General features: G+C 43.8%; 1 protein-coding gene across 1 annotated transcript in view; it reads right to left on the minus strand.

The window, feature by feature from the left end:
- Positions 1 to 11,762, minus strand: part of LRP2 (LDL receptor related protein 2) — a 195,612-nt gene extending 183,850 nt beyond the window's left edge. Inside the window, exon 1 of the mRNA XM_039248803.1 lies at positions 11,513 to 11,762. Coding sequence (XP_039104734.1) covers positions 11,513 to 11,603 — 91 coding nt within the window. The 5' untranslated portion in view covers positions 11,604 to 11,762. The remainder of the gene's footprint in view (positions 1 to 11,512) is intronic.
- Between the last annotated feature and the right edge of the window lie 210 nt (positions 11,763 to 11,972).

Below are 11,972 nucleotides of genomic sequence, written 5' to 3' on the forward strand. Positions count from 1 at the left end.
AAAAAAAAAAAAAAAAAAAAAAAAAAAACCTGTAAAACACTTAAGATAGTGTCAGACATGTAGAAAACACTCCAAAAAATTTATCCATAATTATTTTAACTCATTCCTGCAACTTCACTACCCATACATGCATGTGACTGAGCCATTCCTCTGCCTCTAACATATTTGGTCATGGTTGCATATGGAGTCCTCAAAAGAATGGGATCTGGAATGAGAAAGGTTGTGCCCACAGGACAAGCAGCCATTGGCATTTTTCAGCAGCCTGGGCCTTCTTTGGTTGAGCCCATTTTTCCTTCATTCATCAAGAACAAGACTCATGAATGTCCCGGCTTGACGTGTGATGTTCTTTCCACCATAGTCCGTGCCGCCTCCCTGAGTTGGGAAACCACTCCCCTCTTCAAAGAGGCCCTTTTGTGTGATCAAGCCTGTTTTCACTGTGCTGTGGTCTCAGACAGCTTTCTTTTGTGTTGTTTAAACACAGAATGGCAGTCCACTAACATAATGTCTAAAAACTTTGCCTTATCTTTTTGTAAAAGCTACATGAAATCTGTCCTAAAAATAGCAGAATGACCCATTCTGTATATACAGGGGATTCTCACAGGGTAAAAAAGTGTCTAAGTTAAAGTTAGAAATGTTAAAGAGACTGATGCAGGATCAGCTACTCTCAAATGCTTTGGGAATCATCAGTAGTTGGGGGTCAGTGAGGCGGAGGAAAGGGGAGAGTCAAATAGAGAGAAACAGCGTTGCTAGGCCACTTGTTTTAATAGAGATAGCAATTTTTTTTCCTCCATCAGGTTTTTAATGGAGTCTGAGGAAATTAAGGGATGTGGTGATGAGCTAAGGATGTCCCTTCTTAGCTTTAGAGTCCATGATGGCACTTATTCATTTGTTCAACTTATATTTACTTATTTAGCCCTATTCTAGATACTAGGCACAAAGCAATAAACAAGAGAGATAAAAATTCCTGCCCTCATGAAATTGACATCTTAGGAAAAGGAAAACAAAAGTAAATAAATACACAAATAAGCTACATACATTGTGTCAGATAGTTATAAGTACAATGAGGAGAGTTAATCAACAACGAATCTGAAGACCACACTGATAAGGTGACCTATGAGCAAAAACCTGTAGGAGGCAAGGAGCTAGTCATGCACAATTTGAGGCAAGAGCACTTAGAAAGAGAGAAAACAAATTTAGAAAACTTAAGGTAGACACTCTAATGGGGGGTGGGGAGAAGCAAGAATCATCACCGTGCCTAGAGCATGTGAGTGGAGGAGAGGAGAAAGAGGTGAGGTCAGGGAAGTGATGTGAGGCCAGATGGTTAGGGTCTTGTTGGAGGAGATGTGAAGAGATGGTAGAGTCAGAGCTGGGTCACCGAAAGTTCCCGTCAAGGGCTTTCTACATGCACTCAGCTCCTTTGGGATCCACCTCAGTTGGAGAAAGGCACCTTGCCCAAGGTCATGCCCTTACCAGAGCAGGCCACGTCTAGTAACTAAAAAAAGGTAATTCCAGCCTGACACAGAACACTCTTACAGTCAACTCTTGCTCCAGAGCTTCCCACTAGGTTAACTGGGGCCTTCTCACAGTTTAACTTCTTCTGCCATTCCTGCTTCCTCCTTTCTCTTCAAGGGCAATGATCTTAATAAACACCTTTTACCCAAAACTCCATCTCAGTGTCTGCTTCTGGACAACTCGTCTGTGACAGAAACCACTGGAGCAGAGGAGTAACATGATCTGACTGATATTCTAAATAGGTATTGAGAGTAGACAGAAAGGGGACAAAAGGGAAGCAGAATGATCAGTAGGAAGCTATTGCAATAATCTTGGTAAGAGTTGACTATGATGTGGATTAGTGTGGTGGCAATAAACATGGTGAAAAGTTATTGGATTCCAGATACATTCTGAAGATTAAAACAATGGGATTTTTCTGGTGGACTGAATGTGTGATATAAAAGAAAAAGGAATCTGAGCAAGGACGGTCCAGCCATTTCTAAGGTGGAAAAGTCAATGTGGAAAGCAGGGTTAGGGCATTCGTGAAGATCAGGAGTTCAGTTTTGGACATAAGTCTAAAATGACTATTGGACAGCCAGGGAGATATGTCAAATAAGCAGTTGGATATATGGGTCTGGAGTTACACAGTATTGGTCTGGGTTCGGTTTAGATTCACAAATTTGGAAGTTGTCAACATACAGATGGTAAAGCTATGAGACACGATGAGTCTCCAAAGAAGTAGTGCAGATGGAGGTGAAAAGTAGTCAGGTAGGTGTACAGAAATAAGTGTGAGATATGAAGAAGATAGCAAGGAAAGAAGGAAACCAGGAGAATTTGGTTTCTTAGAAGCCAAATTAGGTGTTTCATGGAGGAAAGTAGGTAGGATACAGTGTCAGATGCTTCTGAAAGTTAAGTAAAACAAGAGCTGAGAATGGATTATTGGACTTCCCAGTAATCTGCCAAGTGACCTTGGCAAAAGAAATATCTACCAAGGTGGGAGCAAAAATTTGAAAGGCATGGGTTTGAGAAAAATTGGATGACAGAAATTACAGTGGGAATAGGCAAATCTGGGAAGAAATTTTGCTATAAAGAGGAACAGAGAAAACAGGAACAGGAATGTGGGGAGAGGAGACAATTAGTGAGAGGGGAGACAGAATTCCATCTAGAACATGAATGAACTGTTTGAACTTAAGAGCATGGAAAGTTCATCCAGTGTAACCAGACAGAAAACAGAACATACAGACAGAATGTATGCAGGTGACGATGGCTGAGCTAAAGGAGCTTGTTGAGTTCTCTTCTGCTTGCTTCTAGTTTCATATTTATAAGAAGGAATGTCATCTGAGCAGGCAGTGTTGGAAGTTTGAGGAAAGAGGAGATGTAAGGAAGTAGGAGAGTGAATGTCCTCACCGGGGCAGCAGGTCTGAGGTTGAAATTGGCTTCACAAATTTATAATGAGATCAGTCCACCTAGTTTTTTGTTCTTCTCCTGCCACATTTAGCGACAGCGATGCAGCTGTGGAATATTAGATTTAGCCAGGACTGGGCTTTGGCAGAGCACAAGAGAGCAAGACAAGGGGGCCCAACTGCTGGCAGTACAGGCAAGGAAGTGATGTCAATGATGAGTCATAAAAATATGAGCTGAGGAAGTAAATAAATGAGGGCTTTGAGGGACAGTGTCGAGGTGGTGGGATCACGGACTCTAAGTCCCAGTGGGGTCAACAAAGAATTAAGCCTAGGCTATAAAAGAAATGAGCTTCGAGGTTTTCCAATACTCAAACTCCACCATGAATAAATGGCTATTTTAGATGCCAGTGGGCTGTTGGGATGCTCTGAGAAAAACTGCAGGAGAGAGATGACAGTGGTTATAAAGAAATCTGCCTAATTTGAGTAAGAAAGGATTAGAGGATCCAGTAGCTGTTCAGCTTAAGGAATCAAATGTTCTGAGAGTGGGAGGAAGGACTTCAACGGTGTCCAGGAAAAGAGCAAAGAATATAATTAAGATGCAAACAGTGGCTCTAGAGAGGGATGGTCAGGATAGGAGATGACCAGAAATGGGGGCAGTACTACATACAAAAGAGTAGTTTTCCTTCTTACTGTAGCTACCTTGTAACATCCCCATTCAAAAGAAAGTATAGATTTAATAGTGTACTTAACTGCCTGCTGGGAGGAATTTACAATAGCATGTTAGTATACCAGTAGTTAGCAAGCTAAAAAATGAGGTTACCTAGATCAGCTGTTGCCAAATTGTCTGACTCTCAGAATCAACTGGGAACTCTTTAAAAACAGATGCCCAAACTCCTGATTTAGTAAGTCTGGGTTTTTGCCTAAGAATCTATATACTTTTAAAAGCTCCCCAGGTGATTTGGATGATAATACCAAGTAGGGGAACTGGCTGACTTCTAGCTAGGATTCCTAAAAATTATAGCATTCTATAAGTTGTGGTGAAATAGTGCTTTTGAGAACATAAGCAAACTCTCAAAGTTGAATTGCCCGTAGATATGATCAAGAAAACAAGCAGCCCCATTTGCTCTGGCAGCTATAATATAACAATAGGGGAATCTGGACTGAAAACAAAACTGAAACCTAGAAGAGAGTAGAGTCAAGAAAAACACAAAGAAAGAGAACTGGAGCCCTGACTGCACCTCACCTGAACCCCACTCGGCCTCGGAATTTTCTTACACAAGCCAATAAATGCCCTTTATTGTTGAAGCCTGTTTAAGGTGGGTTTTCGGTTTCTTGTTTCTTGCAACAAAAAATATCCTCCACACCCGTCCCCACATCAAAATTAAGCCAGTGTAGAAGCACATGCTAGCATTTTCTCCTCTCCTTTAGTGAGATTATAATGTGCATAGGATTGATATATTTCAGATTTTAAAAAACAACAACAAAAACTTTCCATTCTTCAATTCAACTTTGAGGATTTCCCTAATGAAATAAATGATTTTGATTTTTCAGCCTTTACTCAAAAAAGCTTCTCCTTGCTAATGAGATTAAAAACCAAAAATTGGGCCCAAAGTGACAAGCAAATCTCTGACACTATAGGACAGGATGTTTTTATATGAGAATCCAAGACAATACTAGTATAACAGAACTGTAGCTACTGTCTTCTTCCCCTTTTTCTTGATTCCTTAACACCTGCTGGAAGATCAAAAGTAGACAGGTTTTCATTTAGTGTCCATCAGTAGGTAATTGAGTAAAGGTTTATTTTCAAAGTTACTAAGAAAGAATCTTCATGTGTTTTTGACTGATAGTACATAAACTTAAAGGAGACCCCTGGTATTGCTTACAAACTTGGATCTCAAGATCTGGACAATAAACAAGCCATTGTATCCATGGTAACAGTGGCTTAACTTTTCAATGCACAGAATGGTAATTACATTTCCTCCTTTCATTCATTTCTCCCTGTTCCCAATAACCTTAGGGGTCAGGCATGACCTGAGGGCTAATGACTAAAAGCATAGAGCTTTCATCATGAAACTTCACATTGTCTAACCTGTCACCTTTCTTAGAGAGACATTCTTTTCTTGCATTGTGTTTTGGCACTGTCCTAAGTCAGAAGTACCCTTATATATAAGTTAACCATCTTACTTTTAGAATGATGTTTCTAGTTTTTCAGCACATGCTTCAGAAATAAGACCTAAAGACCAGCAAAATAACCACTGGCAGAGAGCACATATATCTGGCATTCTGAATCAATCCAGGGAGGTGTGAAAGACACCTGCTCTACCATTTTAGAAAGAAGTTCTTAGATTAAATGCTAAGGATTCTTGGATTTGCACAAAGATGTATTCTGCCTCCATAGAAGCTTTTTTTTCTAATTAGATATTTATCTATTCTGAGAGAGAGAGAATGAAGGAGGGGCAGAGAGAGAGGGAGAAAAAATTCCAAGCAGGCTCTGCCTGGTCAGTGCAGACAGAGCCCAACACAAACCACAGGATCATGACCTGAGCTGAAAACGAGTCGGACGCTCAACCAAATGAAGACACCCAGGCACCCCTCCATAGAAGCATTTTACTATGTTTCCAAACCCTCCTATATTCTTTCTTTCCACTCCATCCCAAGGCCTATTGCCTGGAAAAACAACAAAGTCTTAGAAATATAAACAAGAAAGCAGAGTTAGCTGGGAAAGGAGAAAGGACCTAGGATTCACTGAAAAATGAAATCATAATGGACTCGAGCTCCAGTACCCTGCTCTCACAGATCAGTTTCCAAAACTTTCCTATACATCACAAAGCTCTCCTCCAAATAAGAAGCCTTTAGGCTACAAGTAAATCTTCTAGAAGTCCTTCTTTCTCCTGTTCTCCTAAGTGCAACATGATCGTACAAACATAAAACTTACGCCTTTTGCTGTAATACTTCTAATACTTTTCCTCCCTTCAATTAATTGAGTTATTCCAGGACTACCTGCTCTTGAGACATTTCTTTAGCTTTTTAAGGCTCTCTTCATGGATAAAACAAAAATAACATCAGCTGGGTTTACCTGATAAGGTGTCCTAGACACCTGTGGTATTTGCAACCCAGCCTCTGTTCACTTGGGAGCCCTATCCCAATTTCCTTCTGTGGTCCAACCTTAGTCCATGACTTCAAGAACCAAGCAAATGAACCAAGCCTAAGATACACACTTGGGCACACTTCATGCCACAGCTACAATGACTGGTTCTCCGGTGAGCCTGTGACCTAAGGAGCCCAAGATACAACTTAGACTCTTGCTGGAGCAATTAAGACAAAAACTCTTGCTCTTCCCCAGTGGACGTGGCATGAAAGAACATGGCTCCTGGAGCCACTGACAGCCATCTTAAAACACTAAAGAACATCTGTGTTTGAGAACACAGTCTTCTCAGTCAGAAGGTAGAGAAACCAGATCAGCCTGACATAGGCTGAGCCTCCACTTTATATTAAGTTGAGCCAAATACAAAATTTTATGTAAGTTTCAGTCTTTCTTAGAAAAACAGCAATTCCTTATGGTTCAACCTAATAGCTATATCTTTACAACTATGTATTTCAATGAACTTCCTTTTTTGACTCCAGGAAGTTTAATTTAGATCTCTGTCATTTACAAATACGAGTCTAGACAGACATTTAAAGTTGCAGCCACTAAGGAGCACCACGGTGGCTCAGGGGGTTAGGCTTCACTTTGGCTCAGGTCATGATCTCAAGATTTGTAGTTTAAGTCCTGCATCAGGCTCTGTGCTGACAGCTTGCAGCCCGGAGCCCGCTTGAGATTCTGTGGGTGTCTCTCTTGCTCTGCCCCTCCCCCACTCTGTCTCTGTCTCTGTCTCTCTCTCTCAAAAATAAACATGACAACAAATTTAAAGTTGTAGCACTAAATGATATACCAAAATGCACAGATGCATCATTTAAAGGACTACTTTTAAAAAAATAAGTAAATAAAGAAATAAATAAACTTTTAAAAAATGCTGAGGCTGTCAAAAATTACTTAGGAAACATTTGCATGGACTCCAACAGAACACATGAAGCATCAAAGAAATGTCTGATATTTCAAAACAGCAACCCATCTGGTCATTTTAAAGAAACAACCTAAGGGACACCTGGGTGGCTCAGTCAGTTAAGAATCATGGTTTCCACTGAAGCCATGATCTCGTGATTTGTGAGTTGGAGCCCCGTATATGGCTCTGTGCTGACACTGAGGAGCCTCTTGGGATTCTCTTTCTCTCTCTCTGTCCCTCCCCTGCTCACCTTCTCTCTCCCTCTCAAAAATAAACTTAAAAAAAAAAATGACCTAACAATTACCTTCAACTAAGAATAAATACCTATTCTATACTAAGAAATCCAGAAACCTTAGGAATGTGCCTTGATGGCCCAAGATTTTGAAAAATGGATCCAGAGATATGGTCTTTAAGAGTTGGGGTACTAGGAGCACCTGGGTGGCTCAGTCGGGTAAGCGTCTGTGGGTTCGAGCCCTGCGTCAGGCTTTGTGCTGACAGCTCAGAGCCTGGAGCCTGCTTCGGATTCTGTGTCTCCCTCTCTCTCTGCCCCTCCCCTGCTTGCTTTTTGTCTCTGTCTCTCAAAAATAAAAAATAAAGACATTAAAAAGTTAGGGCACTAACATGGCATACGTTCTGGACCAAGCCGGAAACACATGACCATGGTTGTATTAACCTATCCTCTTAGGCTTGAGATTCCTCTTAGACCTGGAATATGTGACCCACCCATCCTACTTTTTAAGAGGATTGACCAAAGTGATCTTTTCATCATACTTTGCCTCATATCACAGGTCATGATCAACGACAGAAAAGCAACCCAGAGGTCTCCCCAACCAACCAGGCTGAGGACATCCAAAGCACACATATCTAAAAATGATCAATTAGGAAGACACAAAGAGAAGAGCAGGTTTAGACCTTAGTTCCATCCTTGGCCACATGCCCTTAGGCTAAGGGCTTAACCACTTCCCTGTCCCTCCTTTCAGTCCCCTATCATTCCCTCCAGGATTAGTTACTTATCTACAAAATGATGCAAGTAAACCAGCTGATAGCTAAGGTTTCCCCTAACTGTAAAAATCTAACTTTCAATGAGAACAGCACAGGCACAAGACTGAAGGGAGTTTGAGCAGAAGCCCTATAAAAACTGGCTAGGAAGAACTTCAAGCAGAGAAAAAGAAGCCAGCTGCTGTGAAATGAAAGCAGCAGCGGTATTAGAGATGTGACAGAACCAATGTATTGCCTGTGTGTTACTGGGCCCATAATCCTTTTAAATACATAAACTTTACCTGACAGTGTAACTGTCATAAAGCTGTTACTAACTCTAAAAGGCATAACCAAGCTTCTATTGGATGAAAGAATATAACTTTAAGATCAATGCCATTTTCTAAAAACTTTCAGTCATAACATTGGGATCTGGGAATTCCTCAAAGAAATATTAGTTAAAAATGCCGAAGACTTCCTTATGTGCACATGGAAATTAGAAATACAAACAGTAAACAAAAAAAGAAACAACTACTTTTAGTGTTGGTAATATAATAATGGCTGCTAGTTATGATCATCTATATGCCTTATACATTAAGCACTTGTATCGCTTTATGTTAATGAAATGTCATGGAATACATTCTCTTAGTATCATATCAATTTTGCAGATAAGCACTCTAAGCCATGAAAGTTTAGTGACTTCCCCAAGATCGCGCAGCTAGAAAGTAGTAAAGGCATTGCTAGAATCCAGACAGCCTGACTTCAGAGTTCTCCCAATATTTTTTAAGAGCATTATACAAAATATGAAGAAAATACAAATAATTTTAGCTATATATATGCTATAATTTTTTTAAAGACTAAACATAAAATACTCAGAAAGACCTTTTCCAATTTCTAATGATGCAAACTCTGCAGAAAGATCTTACCTAAAATGTGTGCTCAAATGAGGACATTTACAATGTCATCACACTTTACTTCACCTGATAAGTCAATACAACAGGAATCTAGAAATCTCCTCAACCTTCCAGGAAGGTTACCTAGGGGTCAGGTGATAGAACCTGAGAAGAATTTCTGAAAAAATATCCAGAGTTATGGTGCATAAGTGGCAAACACTTGTAAAATACCACTCAGATTCGTTAGTAACTCATCCATGGGTAGTAACTTAGGGAGCATGGCATTTTTAGTACAAAAGAAAAGAGACAGGGAAATAGAGGAGAGAGCCACATGCTATAGCAGTTAAATTATAGCCTCTGGACTCAATCTCTTGGATTGGCCTCAAAGCTCTGCCATTTTCTAGCAGTATGACCTTGAGCAAGTTACTTCATTGCCCTGTGCCTCCATTTAGCAGCAGTAAAATAGATACAGAAAGACATATCAAAGGGGTATTATAGGAATTAAATGTCAATAAGTGTAAAGCACTTAGAAAAGGGTCTGCCACATATAAGTGTATGAGGTGCTATTATTACTGTACTAATATTACTGTATATTATCATAGAAGATGGATGGATGTAAACCACCAAAAAGTTAAGTACAGGGGTGCCTGGTTGGCTTTGCCAGTTAAATGTCCAACTTCCACTTAGGTCATGGTCTCACAGTTTTTTGAGTTCCAGCCCCGTGCTGGGCTCTGTGCATGCTCTGTGCTGACAACTCAAGAGCCTGGAGCCTGTTTCAGATTCAGTGTCTCCAACTCTCTCATCTCTGACCCTCTCCCACTTGTTCTCTCTCTCAAAAATAAACATTAAAACTTAAAAAAAAAAAAAGAGTAAGTACAGTTTATTTGGTGACTAAACCATCAATCCAGGGGAGAAGACACCTGTTTTGGTTGTATGGGGACAATCCAGATATATCCCAGATGAATCCGGACAAGATTTCCTTTTGCCAGGCACTGACAGGAACATATAGTAAATCCTATGGCTATACTTAGGACATAAGATGTTTATCACCCTAAGAGCTGCGGCAAACCCTCCACAATAATAATAAATCCTCTTTCTGTGTTACCAACCCTGAGAAAAGGTGTGCAAAGCAAGAATTATTAACAGTCTCCCCTGCCTCCCTTCCCTCTCCAAAGAATTTTACAAGACCAATGAGGTTTGTTGGCGTTTCCAAACTTCTTCTCAGGAAGTCTGAAATGGGTACTGCTAGGAGTTGCTGTATAATTATTTAGTTGATTCCCTCTAAGGAGCTTACGCTAAGAATTGAGGAAAGAAAGCAGATTAACCATTTGAATACATGCCACCGCCCATCCACAAGCTTTTCCCTCTCTCTGCCATAAATGGGGGCTTCTACAGTCCCCACCCGCCAACCCCAATATGTGATCCAGGGAAATCAATTTATTGCTTTGGCTAATCCTACAACAATAGGGGTTTCATTTTCATTGTAGGGCAATTAAGTTGTCCGACGGGAAGGAAGGGGCAGGAGGGGAGGGAAGTGGGGGGAGAACTCTCCCATCCCCACAGACAGATTAGTCCCTGCGGAGGCAGCAGCGTCCGTTCTGTCTGTCTGGTGGTCGGTCACACGCAGCTCTGGGCTGCTACCTAGCAACGCAAAGCCTGGAGAGAGCTCGCGGGTTCCCCGGCCTCCTCGCCCTTCCCATTCATCCCTAGTCTCTCTCTCTTTCTCTCTCTCGCTCGCTCTCGCTCCCTCGCTCTCTCTCCCCCGCTCTCTCTCCCTTTCTCCACCCCCCACCCCGTGCACTGCTCTGTCTTCAGGTTTGCTCCTCTCCCTTCTCTCCCTTTTTCTCCCTACTTGCCTTCCCTTACTGTTTTCCCCAATTACTGTTTTTATTCTCTCTACTGCTTCCTCCCTTTCTTTCTCTGCCTCTGTTTCTATAAAAACGTAAATTCTGACAACTTGAGCGAACGTTTAAGCGCTTCATACCAGAAACTTTTCCCTTCGAGCATCGAAAACTCTGGCCGCGCAAACGGGGCCCCATTCATCAACACAAAAGCCCCCACCTCCCGGTTGAAAAAAAAAACCCTTCAAGAAAATGCTCCTGCGTCTCAGCCGCTCTCCCGGCCAATCCCGCCTCCTGGCCTTATCTCGGCTCGTAAACGATCTGTATCAAGATGCAGTCTCTCGAGGGTCACTGCGGGACCAAGTTTCGCCGACGAAGGAGGGTGGGGGGTGCTCTAGCCCGCGAAGGGATCTCCCCGGCTGCGCGCTGCAGGTGGAAAGCTGCGCGCGGAGCAGCGCCGAGGAGCGCTCCCCCACCCAGCGAGTAAGTCGGTGGGGGGGACAGACTGCGCACCGGCTGAGAGAACCTCATTCTCCGGGTTCCAACGGCAGAGTGCTTTCAGGAGGGTCGGGAGAAAGTCCCGTGGGAACAAAGACGGGGTCCCCGTGGGGTGCGCTGTCACCGAAACCGGGAGAGCCGCCTTCTCAAGTTTGCGGCTGCTCAGCTGCCGGGCGGGCGAAGGAGGGGCGCTCTCGCTCGCCGCTTGCTGAGCAACCTGAGCGCCCCGGCGGGAGCCGCTCCAGCGCCGCCGCCCTGCCCTAGCCCCCCGCCCGGCGCCGTCCCCTCTGTGCGCTCACGGGCTCGACCCCAGCCACTGCCGGGTAAGTCCGGGGCTCTGCGCGGAATTCCGGCCAGCGGGCGCTTACCTTGGCCACTGGCCGGCGCCGGGCAGGCGGCGAAAGCCAGCAGCAGCGTGCACGCCACCGCCGCAGCGCCGCGCTCCATCCCCGCGACCATCCGGGGCCCCGGCCTCGCCGTTCCTTCCCCGGGACGTGGGCGCGCGTAGCACGCGGCACCGGCAGCACCTCTGCTCGCGAGCGCTCCTGTAGGCCTGCACCCCGGCGGACTCCTAGTAGCGGAAAGCCGGCCCCGGCGCCCGAGGCATCCCGTTTTCTACCCGCGCCAGTCCCCACCCTCCAGACGGTGCATAAAGCCCTTGAGACCCGACCGCCCCGGAACTAGCATGCGGGAATCCAGCGGGGCAGGCCCCCTGCCGCCAGGCCCGCCCCCTGCACTTCGCAGCGCTGGGAGGAGTAGGGACTCGAACACACGTGCGCTCTCACATGCACACTCTACACGCGCGCGCGCACTCAACACGACCTCTTA

The sequence above is a fragment of the Hyaena hyaena genome, unplaced genomic scaffold (assembly GCF_003009895.1).
Source record: "Hyaena hyaena isolate Hyena2069 unplaced genomic scaffold, ASM300989v1 scaffold_317, whole genome shotgun sequence".
NCBI classification, from domain to species: domain Eukaryota; kingdom Metazoa; phylum Chordata; class Mammalia; order Carnivora; family Hyaenidae; genus Hyaena; species Hyaena hyaena.